The sequence below is a fragment of the Solenopsis invicta genome, chromosome 5, assembly GCF_016802725.1.
Source record: "Solenopsis invicta isolate M01_SB chromosome 5, UNIL_Sinv_3.0, whole genome shotgun sequence".
Taxonomy (NCBI): Eukaryota; Metazoa; Arthropoda; class Insecta; order Hymenoptera; family Formicidae; genus Solenopsis; species Solenopsis invicta.
In genome coordinates this window covers 15,969,693-15,989,045 of record NC_052668.1, presented here as the reverse complement: position 1 = coordinate 15,989,045, position 19,353 = coordinate 15,969,693, and the positions used below count along the sequence as shown (strand labels likewise).

At 43.0% G+C, this 19,353-nt stretch overlaps 1 protein-coding gene and 1 long non-coding RNA gene across 2 annotated transcripts in view; both read right to left on the bottom strand.

Annotated features, from left to right (window-relative positions):
- Positions 1-7,444, bottom strand: part of LOC120357819 — a 49,160-nt gene extending 41,716 nt beyond the window's left edge. The window contains exon 1 of the long non-coding RNA XR_005574818.1: positions 1,889-7,444. This is a non-coding gene — a long non-coding RNA (uncharacterized LOC120357819). The remainder of the gene's footprint in view (positions 1-1,888) is intronic.
- The window catches only part of LOC105198567, a 97,467-nt gene that overhangs the window by 72,648 nt on the left and 5,466 nt on the right, over positions 1-19,353 (bottom strand). The window contains exons 6-8 of the mRNA XM_011165318.3: positions 19,071-19,262; positions 17,915-18,608; positions 17,695-17,791 (exon numbers count right to left, since the gene is read on the bottom strand). Of these exons, the coding sequence (XP_011163620.1) occupies positions 17,695-17,791; positions 17,915-18,608; positions 19,071-19,262 (983 nt within the window). The remainder of the gene's footprint in view (positions 1-17,694; positions 17,792-17,914; positions 18,609-19,070; positions 19,263-19,353) is intronic.

The window sequence follows — 19,353 nt, the reverse complement described above, 5'->3', positions numbered from 1 at the left end:
TAGAGATATTCCGTTTCATTATCTAAACGTGTTTATATGTGTTCTGACAGGCACTCTCTTTATTTAAGCAAAATGAAGAAAATATATAGCATCAGAAACCTGTTTCTATAATTTAGACAGCTTCTAAACTCTGTAAGCATATTTAATCGATAAAAATTGTTTTGGAATTTTAAAGCAATATTATTTATACATCTGATAAAGCAAAAAAAAAGCTTAGGAAAATTTTCTATTCTGAGATATTAATTATTTCTCTCATACTGGAAAGCACTAAAAATTGATTCTTTTATTAATAATATGCGCCATTTTGTTAATTTTTATTTATTCTGTTATTTTTAATACCTTCTCTACACACGTTGGGTAAAGACACTTCCGAGTTAAATTTTTATTTCTTTAGGGCATAAAAAATTCTTCAATGATTCTTACACATATTTCAACATCTTTAGAAAATATGGTTATTTAAAAAAAAAAACAATGTACATAAATATTGTAAATTGTAACTAATTATTCAAAGAAAAGGAATGCGCCAAGTCATTCGTGTCGAATCGTGTTTACAGAGGATTAATGCGATGCATCGGAAAACCAGTTTGAAGAGAAACCGCTTTGAGAGAGCGGTATGATGTCAAAATAAATTTTTGTCAAGAAAGAATCGAGTGGAAATTCGGAGAAGAAACAACTTCGCGCGCTTCAACGAACATTCTTTACGGCCACGAAAGGACGAATAAGGTGCATCTTTCGGTGCATTCAAAAATACTTCGTCCCGGGTACTCCTTTGAGATCCCGTTCCGTTTACCGATTCCGTAAACCGCCCGTACCGGGAAACAGCGGCGTTCGGGATACGCGATCGAAATAATTCAGCATCGATCTCTCTCCCGTTAGAGCCTAATCGCGTATTCCCGATGCACGGAACCCGTCCTCTCGCGCGCCGATGCACCGCACGCGCGACACGATCTCTCGACATCACGCGCGCATTAAACGTGCATCGCGTGTTAACGGGTGTCGCGTGAATGGCGTTCGTCACGCCCCGCGCCGATCGCGCGCTCTCTATACGCGATTCGATGACGCAGCCTTCGCGGTTTCCATTCGTATACTCCCAAAAGCGAAAGATCGAAAAGCATCCAACTATCAATGCTCCAGATTCGAAAGCTCGCCATCCCTTTTATTTCCAAAAGAGCAATTTTTTTCCTTAACTTTCCTTTAAATAGGTACACAAATTTTGTTGAAGGAACAAAATACATGTTTTTAAAGTCATATTTTGATGCGCATTTGTTCTGTTTAAATAGAAATATTTACTTTTAAGTAAACATCACCGTAAGTATGTAACTTGAATGAATTTTTACATTTTTTTTACACTTAAATAATGATTTTACAAATAAGCTAATAGTATTATTAAACTGAAACCGTTTTCTCAGATTAAAAAGTTTGATCTTGAATGTAAAAATAGTCAAACGGTAAATGTTGTTTTCTAGAACTGCAAGAAAAATTATTTTACTTGATTTACAATAAGTATTTCAATTAAGACATTTGTAATTTGATTGCAAGTAAATAAGTTAATAGGACCCACCGAACAATTTTTTTTAAGATCTTTTTTTCTCTCATTGTAATCAAAAGAGGGTTACGTAAGAGGTTACATATACATTTTGTGTTAACACAAAAATTTGAACAGACCGTTTGGGATGTACGTTAAGTTTAAGACAAATTTTCCAAATATTTATCGCGTGTCAATATTTTGCATCATTACGTATAGCAGCTGAATTCTCTTCTCTCTCTTCAAATATGAAATCAGGCGTGACAAACGCCTATTAAATTTACATTAAAATAAAAAGAAACCGCAAAAAGCCGCTCCTTCCGAAGGGAAAGAGAGTCGGTAGAGCGCAAAAACACTTTGTACCTGGATAGTAGTAAGGGTGTCCAGCGTGCGAAGGATGCACGAGCGGATGTGGCGCCCGGAAATCCATTTTGACAGCTGGTGGTAGAGGACGATCGAACGCGGACGCGGTTGCGGAGGAAGCTACGCCGAGGCGAGGACGACGACGACGACAGTTCCGACGGCGTGACGATGCCGAGTTTCCTTCGCGAGCCGATCGCGAGGCATCTTCCGGAGTGCGCGCAGACTATTCTCCGGGGCTTCCACTTGCGGTCTCCGCGATTCGCGCACTCACGCACCACACACTTCCGAGGGATTTAGGTCCGACGACGAGGGGGCGAAGGAGGAAGGGACTCCTCTTCACCATCCGTGCGAGCGCGAGTCGTCGAATCGCTCGCCGGTGAGAGACTGCTGTGTATTATCGCGAGCGATACCGATCGACGGCGGGCGGAGCGTATCACCGGCCGGCGCGCATCTTCGCGGGTGTGCACCGACTACTGCCGCGCGCTGCTCCTCGTCTCCTCTCTTCTCTCGTCGACGCGCGTGATTTACGGCCTCGGGCCCGCCGCGGGCGCTCGTTCTACCGCCGTACGCAGGCGCGCGCGCACGCACACGCGCGCCGCCGGAACGCGTTGACGCGACGCCGTGAACGGAGACGCACCGTGCCAAAACGGAGGAGCAGGAGTGCCCACCGTCGTCCACCACCTTTTCGACCTTGCGACACGGTGACGTTCGCGCACCGAAATGCGACTCTCGTAGATTGCTTGCGAGTCAGGAGTCTCTCTCTCTCTCCTCTCCCTCCCCACGCGGCGCGTGACTCTACTACCGTAGAAATCGCCGACGCGACTCCCAACGGACAGCCGGCGGCGCGCACACACACACACACACACACAGCGCGCACACACACCGTGTGTGCTTGTATACGAGTCAGAGAGAGTGGGAGGGAAGAGAGATACGAGATCGACGGCACAGCCCGCGCACTAATCACCACTTAATTGACCGAGACCGACGCGGCAGGTCGTGCCATTACGGCTAATTGACTGAACGCTTCGGCGCTGCCGCTAGACGGCGAGGATGTATTTTCACGCGCGCGCGTTTTCGCCGCGGCGCGGCGGCGGCGGCGACGACGGCGACGACGACGACGACGACGACGACTACTCTCGTAGCGGGACACGCGAGGGAGGAGGAGAACGATGTCTGCGTGTTGCGCGCGCGCGCGCGTGCGCGCAAATACAGATAGGATAGGTTCCGGATACCAACGATGGCGAGGAACGACGGAAAGAGAAAGAGAGCTCTTTTGAACGCTGCTCTCCTCCGTGCGGCGCGTGCGCCCCGTTTGCACGTAGAGAGACCGTCTGGCCCGCCTACGCGACGTACGAGAGAAAATCCATCACTAACGAGACTCACGTCCCCCGCCGGCACGTCGTCCGCCTGCTCCTGCCGTTCTATCTCACACACATGTACACATACACGCGAAACGCACACGCTCACACCGTTCCTTCTACCGTTCTCGCTCACGTGGCGCACGAACGCAACGACCGCCGTGACGCGTAACCGACGGCGGCTTGCACTGGACTGGAGGAGGAAGGAGAACCGATGCGGTGGTGGCGGCGGCGGCGGCGGCGGCGGCGAAACGTCGTCGCCCTTCGTCCGTCTTCGGACGCTTCCGCCGCGTTCGTCGATCCCTACCCTACCCCTGCGGCCGACGACGCGTCCGCCGCGCGCTTCGACCAAGATCGAATTGCCGGCGGGACGGAGTGGGGCATGGCTCTCTTTCGTTCTCTCTCTCTTTTTTTTTCCACCTCGTCAGGAGACGGCTCGCTTTCGGCGAGAGCGACGAGCCGTCACACATTATTACATGCATCTTCGCGAATCACACCGCGAGGCAACGACGACAACGACGACGACGACGACTCTTTTTCCCTCTCTCTCCTTCGGCCCGTTCATCATTCTCCGCTCGGGTCACGTAACGCCCGACATGCATCAACTCTCGCATCGTGTGGAATAGACCCCCCCCACCCTTTTTTCCTTTTCTTTTTTTCCGACTCTTGAAAGAACTCCTCAATCGCATGTCTTACAAAGAAACACGAGAAATCGCGCATCTCGCACAGTTTTACGATAGCTTGTCAGTACTATACGTCTTTTGTTTATAAGGGACAATCTTTTATTTAAGGGTAGATGTCGTTTAAATTTTTTAACATAATTTTATAATTTATTTTAGTAAAATTACAGGAAATTTTTTTCTAATTAATATTCTAATATCTAATGTATTAATAAACAAATTTTTACAAAAACAACAGTTTCAACAGTTAGTTTCAACAGTTTCAAATCAGTCTCAAACTGTCAGAAAATTATGCAGTATCTTATTTTAAAAAGAAAATTTTGTAATACTCAGAATCCCGACAGTTACAAACTGGTTTGAAAATATGTAAGAGCAAAGCTCTAAAATTTTTAGGTCTTTTATTTTCTCTAAAAACATATAATCACCGTAATATTTACCGAAAAAAACTCTCAACTTAAAAAGTTTCCTTTTATTTTTTTTACTTCCTTTTAAATAAATATCAAAAGAATTTTTTTAATTTCTAATTCTTAAGAAGGAATTCTTCCAAAGGATCAGATTAGTAGCAGATATTCTTGAATTTTACAAATATTTATAAATGAGAATTAAAAAGAATTTAATCTAGGACTGATTTTTCACAAATAAAAAAGAAAATGTTATTTTTTAAATACAAAATCTTATTAAAACGTGTACTTTGTTTTCTGCCGATTACGAAAGTCAAACGTAAAAACAAACTAATAAAAATTATAAACTAATAAAATACATTAAAACATGTTTAAATCTGACGATTATATATGTAAATTTTTCTACTTTTTATTTCCATCTCATCCATTATTTAAATATTACGATGTTTATGACTTTGATCATGAAACACTACACTGCACTAGCCATGTTAAATTATAACTTGTGTTGAATTATAATTATATATTTGTTGCAAACATTATACGAAAGACGATCTGCATAGAATGTAATTGTCCAGAATTTTATCAAGAATATATTCTTAGTTTCAAAGAATATTATAAAAAAGAGCATCTTCTCCTCCGTTAAAAATACGTGTTAATTAAGCTTGCAGTCTTCTTACTTTGAAAATAAAATTTTTTCGATATTAATTCACGAGTGAATAGGTCCGGCAACTATAGTGGAATCGTGGAGCACTCCCAAAATTTAACTTAGAAATCGTACCCAAGAACTTCAAGAAGTGGATTAAAAATTAAATGTGAATTTTTTAAAATAGACGCGGATGTCGCTGTTTTTTAATTCATTTTTGCAAACTTGAATGTTTATGCATTGAATAACGTATACTTATTGTCAGCGAATTCCGCTTTTTGCAATTGTCTTCGAGTGAAACATAAATTCGCACGTCTATATATTATACATGCACATGACTCTCATTTAACATGAGCCTACGTTGCGTCAAAACGATGAAACGCATTTCGACGTGATAAGATGACGATGTTTAAGGTAACGTAAGCAACGTTCGCTATACGACGCCACGAATAAATAAATGATTCTCGACACGAGTGTTGAGTCCCGTTCGTCTGCGTGCTCCTCTGTTCTAAGAAACCACGTCAGCTTCATTTCTTCCTACACCGCGTGCACCAATAACAATATTCGCGACATATGAACACACCATCATCGTTTCCCATTAGCATCTCCATGCTGGCTATCGCCGCAGCCTATGTCTCTATAAACACCGATCGTTTGCAAAATAAGCCTCTTTGTCGCGAGAAACTAGATAAGCGAAATATAATCGGTAAGTCGAAGCATATACATAAACTCGTCTCGCGCTCGAGAGTCTAACGGACCCCGGGTATACGATGCCACCCACGTTAAGAGGAAAGCGGCCACCTTCGCCCCTATATACGAACGGGATACCCCGAAATTTACAGGGCTAAACGTTTCTCACGAAATCCCTTCTATAGAAGAAGAAAAAAAAGGAAACGACCCAACGTTCATTCTAGACTCCAAGAGCTGTCCACGATGTCCCGCTCCTTGCCATTCTTTTCGTCTTACGCAACCAGCAGCCTCGAGCTAAACGCCAGAGACGAGAGGAATCTTTCGTCTCCCTCCTTCTCTCATCTTCTTTCTATATCTCTCTATCTTTACTCCCTCCCCCCAATCCTCTCGCGCTCTATCCTTCTTTTCATCTCGCTCGCTCGCTCGCTCGTCCTTTCGGGGCCATCTGGCGCTGAAGCGGCACGCGCTGTTCAACCAGTACATACAAGCCGCCCCCTCTTCCTCTTGCCTATCAACCACCGCAGCCGCTCTCACCGTCACCATCCACCCCCTTGCATACACCCTTGCTCTCTTCACCGAGATCTGAAATCCAACCACTCTGCACTCCGTCGAGGTTGTTCCGCTTGCGCCGCCGCTGCCGCCACCGCCGCCGTCGTCCTCTCCCTCACCACTTCACCTCGCTCTTCCCTCATCGTCTTCGCCGTTTTCGTAGCCGTCATCGCCACCACCACTTCACCCGGAAACCCGAACGTTAAGAGGGATCGAAACGATGTAAACGCGAGAGACGGGATTGAGAGGCGAGCGAGTGGCGCGAAAGCCCGACGTGGATGAAACGATTACGAAGTCGGCGGCTTCCTAAATAATTCGCGCGCGCTCCCGAGTGCATCGTCACTTTGACGTATATAACGCGCGTGGATCTGTGCCGTCTATATCCGTCGCCGGTATGCCACGTATAACTTGACTTCCGCGAAGCGAGACAACTCGGCGAACTCGGCCAACGACACCCGCGCATTCAGCGTGCCATTATCCGTTAACCCTTTGATGCACATGTCTATACCATCTTTAGCCTGGACGATGTGTGTAATTTCGTTTGCTACTCTATCACGGATAAATTTATACTTGTTAACTTATCGGACAGCTTTGTGTCGTTCTTCCATTTCTATGCCGAGCGTTAACAATGCAGAGATTAATGTATTATGTAGAAAATTGTTTATACATAATCGTTTAAATTTTTGTGAGGGTAAAAAAACTTTAAAAGAACATTTACCAGCAATTTGACAGCGTGTTTGTTCACATTTTAGAAGAAAAATTCCCGAATTTTGAAGGACTTGTTCACAATTCCGGATAAGAACAGAGAAAATAAATTTATTTTATTATACTTTTTAATGTTTCTTAATCACGAAGAAAAGCTTAATAATGTATTGTCCTCTATCATTGAATTTTTTTATAAGATCCCATGAATCATACAAGAACGTACGTAAATGTAAAAATGGACGTATATGTCCATATTTATTGGTTCTTCAGATAAATCTAATTTCTTCAGTTCAAGCATTCAATTTACGCTAAATATACACTGTAAAATTCGTCGTCAAATTCTACCTGATTTAAATTATTTTTAATCATTCTTGTAGGTTGCCATTGCTCCTACTTAATATGTCGTCAATTTAAACTAAAACAATAAAGTTAAATTAATGAAGTTGTTCTTTTAACTATATACATATTCTGTGTTAAAATAATAAATTTCGACACATATAAAAATTAAAAATAAAACGTTATTTAACTCAAGAAATTTGATTAAATTTGATTCTTTAATATTTAACAATATATATAGATAAATTAAATATATAAATTAAATATATAAATGCTTAACTAAAGTTCATGTATTTAAGTGAAATACGTAAATAAGTGAACTAAAAAAAATTTAATCGTACTGAAAAATTTAGTTACCAACTTTTTTCTCAGTACAGAATGTGATATAAATTTTTCACATAAAAGTAAAATTTTAAAATTCTACGAAAATCCACGATTTTCAAGGTAAAAAGAAATTGCCTGAAAATTCCGGGATTTTTCCCGATACTAAACATCCCGTTTGTACACCACATACATTTTATTACACATATACAATTTTACGTACACGATAATTCCCCCGAGATTGTTTCAACGACGCAATTACAGAAGTTTAAATCGGCCCGCGTAAACACACACGATTAGGATTTCGCGATTTTATTGTGAAATGTCGTCGTGCATTTTCTCAGAAAATATTTACGATTTCTCTCGCGTGTACCCATTGCGCTTTAATTACGGGGTCAAGGCTGCCGCTGCTCCCGCTGTGCGCTCGGACGAAGGTAATTTAGCTCTCCGTTAAAACGCGGTTTTAACGGACGTCACTCGGAAAGATTAGAGTCCCCGCGTGTCACCGCGCGCGTCGCTCGGCCACGATGAAAGTTGCACAAGTCGTCGGTGCAGCGAAACACAATCCGTGAAACCGTCATAGTCAATCGACGCTAAATAGATAGTCATTTACGCGGGGGTCACGTGTGCAGCGAACCTCCAGGCCGTATATTACCGCGTTTAGCCCGTGCAAGAAAGGCAAACGTTAAAAATTTCAACGAGAAAATATTCGAGCTAATGTCCCTAAAAGCTTGCGTAAATTTTCCATTTCGCCCGACGGACGTGGCCGCGCGTTCGCCATTTGCACCAGAGTCACGAGATTAAAGTCATCGCGTACGGATTTTATTCGTCGATCCAGGAAGAAACCCCTCCCTCCCAAACGACATCGTCGCTCATCGCCAATATTCGCGGGACGTGTCTCTGTTCGCCGTCGACGAGATAGCTCGTCGGCGTGATTATCTTATCCGCGTAATTTAACGTGGCCATTAGCCGCAGGAACAATTACCGCCATCGATCCATTTCGATCCCAAGGCCGAAATTACCGATACGTTAATTCTTGTAAACGGGTAATTAACTTCGCGTCGCGGCATACGGCCTGCCACCGGCAAAACACCGACGCTCCCGCGCAATAATATCCCCCTCCCGCCGCGCCGCCGCGCGCACGATACGTTTCACGTATCCGCGATGCGCAATTAATTCCCCCTTTCGCGGGGAACATACTCGCGGCTATTGTAGCCGGCAATCCAATAAACTGATGTGGTCATTAAAGTTGATCGTTAAGCCGATAACAACGTATCGTGCTCTTTCAAAGTGGCCACGCGCGCGCGTACATTTAAAAGCAGCGCGCGGCCGCGAGTGATCCCACCGATATATAATATAAGCCTCAATTTTTTTTTCCGATGGGAATCATTTTGCCCCGCGCTCGGGTAAAACAAGTAAAAAGGGCTCGGGATGGTATTCAAGCGTAGTGGTATGCGGCGAGATGGTAAAATAACGAGCGCGTATTCCGCCAGACCTACATACGCGCACTCGAGTCGTAGGTGTGCCCAAGTAGAAAACCAGTGGCAATTTATCGCGCCAAGTAATTTGATACGATATCGAAATGTCGAAGCTGAAATGCGCGGTATTCACGCGTTTCGTGGAAAATAATTTTACTGTCCGTATGCCATTTGTAAATATCATCAAGCCGCGTGCACGCGCTTTGTGCATTTGCGAGCGCCCGCTGCATTAATTGCTTCGCAGTAGGTTGATAATTAACTATTAACGCGTACGCTATATCCGTGTCGATTACAGCGAAATAGCCCGTTATCGATTTTACGCCGACATTACGCTCGAGCCGTATGCGCAAGAAAGGGAATAATTAAAAGGTCGTTCTCTCCTACCTCGGCGGACGGATGGACAGACGCGCGCTCGTCTTCTTAATATCAATCTAAAATAATTGCCGAGAAAGAACTCGGAGCTGAGAGCCATCGATCGCAACATTCTCCGGCATCTAGGACTCTAGGCGCAACAAGTTTCCGTTAACACTTGGAAAAATTCGACATGTTTAACGCGTATCGAATTTATCGTGTGACTTACGTGTCAATAATTCTTGACGCGTATTTTGTAAAGACTAATACCTGAATTTGAGGAGATCCCGAATAACATGATGACAACAGATGACTGCTGTTCTTCGAGAAGATTCGCTATAACGTTTACCAGAACAACTGAAAATCGATATCACGTACCTCGTACTAAACATATTTGATAGAAAATACCTTAAAAGAACATCGCGAGCTTGACGATTGTCTTCTTGTTCTTGATCAAGAACGGCAGTATCGCGATTCGTTCCAACAGATTCGACATTACGTCTTCCACATTTTCTATGTAACCGATCAGCGGATCGTTGGAGCCAAAGATTAAACCATCATCGTGCGCCGTAACTGTCGACAGGCGATTCTCGTGCGGCTGAACGTACGAACTCGAAGGTGGCGAAAGGAGCTGCTCCTCCGGAGTCAACGAGCGATTCTCCGGCAGCGTTACCCCGTCGTTCGCAGTGGGCGATTTATCGCAGGTGCAATTCGCATGAAACAGCCTCTCGCGGGAAGCAACGCGGCGATGAATGACGGCGGCTGCGGCGGCAGCTGTCGTGGTAGCTTGTACGAGTGTTTCGCGGACAGGACGGTGTTCCATATTCGATGATCAATTAGCCTGTAAGTCGGCGCGGTCCCGCATACGGTGTTCACGCAGTGACGAATGTCTCCGATATATCTGTTGCTCGGCCGCCGTTATGTTACCGCGACTCACGCTTGGTGTACCACCGCGTGTTCGACGGCTCCCGGTGCCGGTGAACGATATTTATGGCTTCCTCGGGACTTCCGACGCGGAAGAGTCGGACTACGGCGACCGCCGACGTACGTGGGTAGACCGACTGCGATCGAGTGCCGACGAGTGTTCGACGAGCGCGAGCCGGGTTGACCGGGACGATCGATCTCAAAGAGCACGCACGTCTATCACGAGTACAATCTGGAGACGGACTGACAGCGAACAGAGAAAAGGATGGACAAAAAATGGAAAGAGAGAAGTACGGAAGCTCGGAACCTATACTCATGCTATGGATTTTGTCATGGTAATGTGTAATGCAAAACAAGCAATGAATTGCAAAATGTGCGCAATGCAGGAAAGAATAAAGATAAAGAGATATTGGAGCTCAAATTTACTGCCTCTCATTATCTCGTTATTGCAACAACAATAGTTATTTTCTGAGAACCTTGACAGCGATATTTTACCACGCATAACTGACAATCACACAAACGCAATAGCACCGCGGCGGCACGGCACGGAACGGCGCGGCGCGGCGCTCTGACATTTTACTGGACTCAAGCAGGCGCGCGTGAAATTGTGAAAGAATTCCTGTCTCAGAGACACTTAAGAAACCTATGCATTTCTCGCGAAACGTAAATTCCAATTCTGAACCTACGCGTCTCACAGACCGCGCCACGTTCGAGAAACGACAATCAGCGGTCGACGAAAGTAGATTTCTGGAGAACGTAAAAATTCCTGGAATCCTCCCGTTATCCATAAACGAATCGTTTCTATTCTATCTGTCGCCTCGAGAGTACGCGGCGCCCTCGCAAGGGTCAACAGAGAGAAAGAGAGAGTGCCCTTCACGCTGCTCTCAGGCGACTGTGTCATCGCCCACTCCACCACAGGGAGAAGAGCAAAAAAAGATCGGGGACCTATATGTGGGAACGGCGTGCCCATGTAAGGCCCACCACGCGACATCCCACAGAGCGGCGAGTTAGGCTTATGAGGCAGAACAGCCCAACAGCCGACTGTCTGTCGGGCAAAATCAATACGTGGCGGCGACAGGGAACTTCCCCCTCGTCCCTTCCTTTCACCCTAGACTACCCGACTGACTATCCTCTTCCATCTCCGTCCTCTGCGCCTCGGTCGACCCTCTTCTTCGGCTCCCTCGTATCCTCTTTCGGGGTGCCGCGCGCTCTCACTTTTTCTATCATCCCTCCGCCGAACAAACGCGCGCGCTCTCTCGCCACCCGCCCCCGTGCCCGTACCCTCGCTGCTCCGTCTCGTCATTCACGACCGCCATCAACTCTATAATAGCACATTGACGTTCTCCAGGGGGTTAATAAGCTGTATTATTTTTATCACGCTCGACCGATAGTGACTACGCAAATGCAGCCTATGAACGACTTAACGATCGTAATTAAGAGAAGGTGACCGTGTCCGAACGCTAAAATTAGCATACTAAAAACACACCGTGTTGCGAGAAGTTGAGACGCGAGATGCTACATCTTTCAATTTTGACTCTCGCTCCGTCATTTAACACGAAACGTATAATTGCCTTATAAACTTCCGCAGAAACGAAAGTTAAAACTAAAATTAGTACATCGATGGCAACGAGAAGAAACATCCGTTCCGTGAAAAGAAATCCGTTTGTCGAGCACGTAGACTTTGACGGACCGAATCGAAGCAGAAGAAGGAACGCCGACCGCACGAGAAAGCAGAAAGCAGCAGAAAGGGGGAGCTAACCGGAAGGAAGGTTTATTCGCGGTGAAACGAGCCATGGAGCCGCCTGCCTGCCAACGCTGCCGCGAGCAGTTCTACTACTTCGCAAAGCAGTCGACGGTGGTTAATTATTAACACGCGCCAAGCCAGAAGCATACTCGGTTAAGGGAGCGCGTCGAGAGATACACCTCGCTACATGAATTCGTGGCATTCGCTCGCGAGGCGTCTAAACGCAGGCTTCGCACCGCGGAGGATATCCGATTAAACTGCTCGCGGAACCGCGACATCAGTCGGATTGAATTCAATCCTTTCAATCTCGGAAACAATGCGCCCTTAGGAATGCTTAATATTACGCTGCTGGTGCGCGCATATACACAGTGCATCTCATGATTTCCATACAGCGAGCTAGCTCTCATTTATGCGATATAATAAATGCACGTCAAAACAAGTAACTATTCCTTTAAGCTCGATTTAAACGTCATTCCCTTTCAATATTTTTCAAAATCTTTATGTTAAACATTTGAATAATTAAATTTCAACCTGACACTTCTCGAAATCCACTAAAAATAAAGAACTGGATTTTTTTAATCCAACTTATTTCAGTAGTTAAATGACGCGTGCAAATACTGATGAAGAAATATACGCTATAGCAGCCTCGCAAAGTAATATCTAGAAGAGAAGCCGGAGGGTCGATCGGGTCACGCCTTGGCACCGATTCCGCGAGACAGCGATAGGTAGAGTACACGAGCGAAATCGAGCCTTTTGGCCGCGTGCCTGACTAGAACAGCCACGAGTACATCGAGTGCCAGTTATCGAGGGATAAGGAACGCGAGAAGCAAGTCGCCGATGACATTGATATCGATTCCCGAGGGAAGACGACAGGCAGGCAACACGCTTCGGCGGGTACTTTTCTGCCGATTGCTCTCTCCGCAAGAGAGAGAGAGAGAGAGAGAGAGAGAGAGAAAGAGAGAGCGAGGAGGATCGCAGATGGACGTCGTGCATACAGACGGACGGGGTGAGAGGGCTGACATCTCGCCCCGTACGTTTACCGTGAAGAGGGTCGATGGGCGAGTGGGCGAGGACGAGTCGAGGAAGAGACGAGGACCGGGACGAGAACGGCGGCAGGCGTGTTGACGAGAAACGATGGGGCTGGCTCCCTAATTCGAATTTAGGTGTTGGGCGGGTTGGCAAGTGGGCGCAATGCGGTGTCACGCTGCGGGCGTTTGCTCTTTCTCCTTCAGCCCCTCCTGGCCTCCCCGTTTGCCAACTCCGCCACCCGTCATCCCGCCTCCACTCCTCCGCGACTCCTCACCCGCCACAGCACGCCGCACTCCACCTTCCGCGCTTTAACCCCCCTTGCTCCATCCACGCGGGCGCAAGCTCCTCGCTAAGCCCTCCGCTAAGTCCCATCCGACACCTCGAGCGCCACCCCCGGTATCCTCTAAGCCAGATCGACCGACCTTAATCGACCTCCTGATCTCGACGATCGTATTATACCTGCCTGCGCGCACTTCCTTCCTCCTTTCCTCTCCCGATGAGAACGCGATACTCGGAGTTATCAACGACGCTGCGTTTTCTTCTTACATTTTCAGGACTTTTTCAGTCGCGGCAAATTACCGTAGCGTTTGCGCGTTCAATTTCCGCCGTGAATTTAGTTATTCGTAAATTTGCAACGGACTTTTGAAAAATGCATTTCGGTCGAAAATATATGCGAGAGATGGATAAGTCTGTGTCGCAAAAGTTTGAGAAGGAATTTTTTACATTTTAATGAAATCATTATTAAATAAGTACTGGCAACGCAGGCTAGTAATGATACTTAAAATAGAAACTTCGAAAGCTAACGAAGGGGATAAAGTTCAATTAAATTTTAACGTAAGAAGATTAAATTTAGTTTTCACCTAATGCGCTAAGCGTCATTATTTAAGAATGTATAAAAATTTGAAACACGGACAAAAAAAAAACAATTTTACTGTAGTATCTAAAAGTTTAGCTAGACACAGCTCAGAAAACGTTATGTTAGACTATCAAATTAATTATGTAATACGTTCAAACACGATGATACTGCTGCAAAAAGTTTTGACATGCTAGCAATCAAATCATTTAAACATACAATATAATTTTTTTTTTATTTTCAACACAACTATTTTCAGATTTGTATTTCAGCAAAATTGTCCTTTCCGTGTGTTATAAACGATTACGAAGACCATTATTTCGCGCGGTTCAGAATTTTTGATGATACACGGAAAAATTATCAAGAGGCGCGATCAAGCCTCGCGCCAAGTGCACGCTTTAGCGAGTCGCAGATAGGAATTACGAACGTGTGACAACATTGCTTTCAACAATGCCGAGTGTATCATTTGATCATGTATATAATGCCTCCATTGCAAAAGCCTCGTGGAACGGAAGCTCAAAGTGAAGAAATCGGTAGTTCTTTTACCAACAGTGATATTCCACAAATGGACATTACCTTCGCGATAATGATACTTAAGCATCTCGAAGGGGTCACGCACAGCATCCGGATGCGCGAGTTTATTATAGCGCTAAAACGTTTGGTATGTTAAACAGCAGGATTTCCGGCATATTTCGCAATGCTTCCGATATAAACGTAATGACCTCGTATTATTCCCGATACACGGGAACAAATAAGTATAAAGTTGGAAGTCTTTTTATTTCACGGCAAATTTTCTCGCGATATATTTATCTCCTCGAAATAATCGCGACGTTTGTAAAATAGGAAATCTCTTTCCCTCTTTACACAAATTTTTGTCAATAATCAAGCGGATTGAAGAGAATTCGTAAAGAGGAAGGCGCGACAACGTTATGGAGCACCCTGTACGAGAAGGTAACTCGGTTAATATATTTTTTACAAGCTTGTCTTGCGGCCGGATTAAAAAGGCGACTTCAACAGCCTGCTCGAGTGCAAGTTTACGACTCCTAAATGGCAGGTTTGCACGGTGGTCTCACGCGTCCAACGGCGTAAACTAGAGGAGACGTGCCTTCCTCCGCGCTACAGGGGCGTGCACGCCGCCGCTAAAGTCAGAGCGAAAAAAGGAAGAGAACGAATCGAAAGTGTTACGGGCTAACAGCAACAAAGCCGCAAGGAAACCTTTCGCGGCGAGAAAGCTTTTCTCGGGCAAACGCGCGCGCGCGCGCGGTGTCAGCGAATAAAAATGTAACGAGATGCACCACACCTTGCGCATATTCTCGCGTTAATCTTTCGCGCTCTAAAATTCCATACAATTAATATATGTAAACACGTGAACGTACGAATTATTGTTTTAATATGACGAAATTGATCGTATCGCTTTGGGGTATGCGTAAAAAAAAAGAATAGCATCACAAGATATAATTGCGGAGAATACACGAGTATATGTATACATGTGCTCGCGGCGAAAAAGATATTGCTCGTAACTCGAGACACGCTTAGAGAAGGTTCGCAGAGATAAGGGAGGAAGAAAAAAAAGGATATAAACGAAAAAAAAAAAGAGAAAATCAGACGAAGAACAGTGGGGAAAAAAAAGCAACGAAAATTCGCTCGAACGCAAACCATCAGAGACTGTGTTCTCGGATGGCTCTTCACCGCCAGTCTCCTTTTGTCTGTCGGATTTTTAAGAGCGCCACTCACGTCTCATCTACCCTCCCTCTTCCTTACACATCCACTGTTCGCCTTCCATCGTACTTTCCACCCCGCCGAATCTTTGTACAAATACGCGCAAGTACATGAATATATAAATATACGGGATGAGAAAAAAGTGTAGACCGGTAAAATATATCTTGAAATGAAGGCATCTGAGAAAAAAATGTTTTATACAAGAATCGTTGTGTTTCAACAAACGCATCGAATATCGATATCCATTTGATTCCAATTTTAAATGAAAATATCCATTTTTTTATTCACAATATTCTTACAGCTGACAAGATTTTTTTCAAAACGCTACAATAAAATTCTTATTAGTTAAGTACTTTTCAAGATACGAGTTGACAAAGTTCAGGTACCTCGCCGGGTATCTAAAGATTTTAAGTCGTTAAATACTATGACGAACCGTGGAACCCTTATCTCTGCTGATATACTCACACACATTTACACACACATACATATAAAAGAAGTAATATAAATCCAAACTACCTTCATGCGGTACATCTTGGATAATATTGGTAGTATCGGAACTTTGTCAGCTCATATTTCGGAAATGTCTCAACCAAAAGAGAGTTTATTGTAGAGTTTTGAAAAGATTCTGGTATCAGCTACAAGAATATTGAAGATAATAGGAAATGGCAATTTCCGTTTAAAATTTTAAAATTGGTAAAATGGCTCTCAAGATCAAATAGGTATCATCGTTTAACGTATTTGTCGAAACCTTACGACTTTTATATAAAACATTTTTTTCTGACGCCTTAATTTTGGTATTTTATCGGTTCCTCCTTATTATACCTTTTCTTCAACCTGTGTGTATATATATTTATATATGTATGTATATATGTATATGCTTTAAGTATGCGGTTCGGTGAGATCAAAAGGCATTGCCTTCCGTTTTAGTACATCGATCGGTGCACACTTTGCGTTTCATGAACCACTTCATTTTACTTTAAAATAAAAAATATAAATTATCGATGAACAAGAATTTACGAAGTGCAAAAAATATGATTATTATTAACGACCTAATTAAATCTAAAGATTAACGGTGTTTATGTGCAAGTATAATCTTTACGTTTCAGGAACACTGAATATTATTGATCGATAAATCTCGTAAAAGTTGCTTTATTTAGTCTTTTTGAGAGAAAATTTCCGATCGAAAAGATATTAAGCCTCCAGTTAAAATCTCAAAATTACGAATGAAAAAAAAAAAAAAAAACAGTAATAGCAAAAATATATAAATATTTGTATAATCCTACACTAACAATGAAAAAAAATTATTAACTTGACTAAATTTTTCAACGTGATTAAATTTTTTCCATTCAAGTATTTATGTATCTAAGTTAAATATATAAATAATTAAATTAAAGAAATTTAACTTAAATATACAAATATTGAAAAAATTTTAAGCTAAAAAATTTAATCAAGTTAACAATTTTTTTTTCTCAGTGTAATAAATTCAGTAAGTACCGATATTTTTTGTAAGAAATTTTTCGTAATATTTAAATATTTGAGAATTGTTATAAGTACAATCCTATAATTTCGCAGTTTGAATTACTTATGCGAATAAAAAAATCTATTAAAACGAGAAATTTAACAGGATTAATCGTTCTGCGCGATTTTACAGCAAAATGGTTTCAATTTAAAAAGTACGAGTTAAATAAAAGTCAACTTGATATTATCTAAGTACGGAAGTGTGCTTCAACTACTGATGCCAGAGAAAACCTTCCGAGAGTTGTTGTTGATCCTTTAATTAAGAAGTACTAAGTAAGTGCATTACTGTGCGAGAGATGAGAAAAGTTTAAAACTCGCTGAGTATACTTTAAAAAATTCAGGTACGCTAAACGTCTTATTTAAATAGCAGAATAACGTGATAATTTTTTACTTTCTTTTTTATCTCCAAACAGTGTTGATATATACAAAAAACATGTTCGTACATGTCATACATATAATACGAAACTCACTGCACAGTAAGCACATTTCATTAGAATTACCACTTACCTTGTTCCTTCTCCGGAATTTTCGCAAGTGCCTTCTTGTCGGGTGCCTTTGGTGAGCAATTCTTTCGCGCTGGCCTGACGGTTAATGTCGGTGGAACCTGATAGAGACAAACAGACGTAGTTGTAGCGATTCGTCTTTATTAACATATAATAGATCTCATTATCCATTTACGCGCACGTTATATCTCATCGATGTGCAAACACGTAAATAGTGTACTCACCACTTTCTCGGACCTTTCGCCTGACGGTAATCTAGCTATGGCCACATCGGGACTATCCTCGGGCGGTGGAGGTTGCACAATCCAATTGTACTCGCGTTTCTCAACAGGCAGACCCCATCTCTCGTATTCTTGAGTCTGCGTACGCAAGGTCTCGTAGCAATCTAAGCACACTACTGCAAAATCGCCGTTCTCTAACAATAGGCTCTTTTCCGTTTGCCTGCTACCCCGTTCCTTCGTCAAGTTCGGGTAATCCTTCACGGGCAGCGCACGTACTCGTTTCCTGTACGTCACGACGCCACAGACATAACAGCAATAGTCGTGAGTGTTGTATTGGCGCTCGGCCGCGTTCACTTGTTGGCCAGCGGGAAGAGATTCGTGTTGACGCCACTGTGCCAACAGTGAATGATAACAAAATGTGCAGACCAGGGCAGAGCCATCTTCACGGAGCTGTTCGGCATTTGGTGGTGACTGATGTCGCAACAGTTCCGGAAAGAATGGTGCGTTTCGACCCTGAGGTCGACCATACAGAACTCTCGCGAGAGTTAAATCACTGTGTAAACCGCACAGGAAACAATAAATCGAACTGCTCGATGTGCCCGGATTGCTTCTAAATGTTCGATCCGAACTGGAGCTCGGTGGTGTAGCAATTGACCGGTTCACGTCACCATTTGGATGTGGACTAGGAATATCATACCTGGAATTCAACAGATATTTCATATTACATTTTTTAATTTCCTTGATATAAAAAACAGTAAAGATAATTTCTAGAAACGACAATAATTTCTTTGAATGTAAACTATTTACAGAATTATGTGTGTAACATAATTATTAATAAAAACTATTAATATATTTTTCTAGGATTATATACAAAATATAATCATTTTGATATTTAAATACTATATATAAATATATTTAATACATTATATATGTATTTAAATATCAAAATGACTTCTCTAATTATATCTATCATTTGTGAGTATGTATACATTTAAAAATTTAAATACATACACACACAAACACATATACATACAAATAGTAGACATAATTAGAAGTCATTTTAATCAACACGCAAAACACTTCTTACTATATTATTGACATGCGTAATCTATGCAAATCATTTAAGAATAATAGCTAATGTAATTTGCGACGAACTAACCTGCGACGTTCTAAAGGAATCCGTTCAGCATCCATACTTTCCCATTGTTGCGTAAGATGATTCACACAGTGACTACACGCCAATATCCTTCCATAACTATCCATGCAAGCGTTTTCAGACGTACGTGCTATTCCTCTCAAACAAGGAAAATGCATAGCATGTGAATTCATTCCCTCCGGACTCGTAGATAACCTGATAAAGATAAAAAGTAGAATTATCATCGATATCTTGTAATAGGATTATATTAACTATAATCTTCCCGGTGACACTTATATAAAACTTA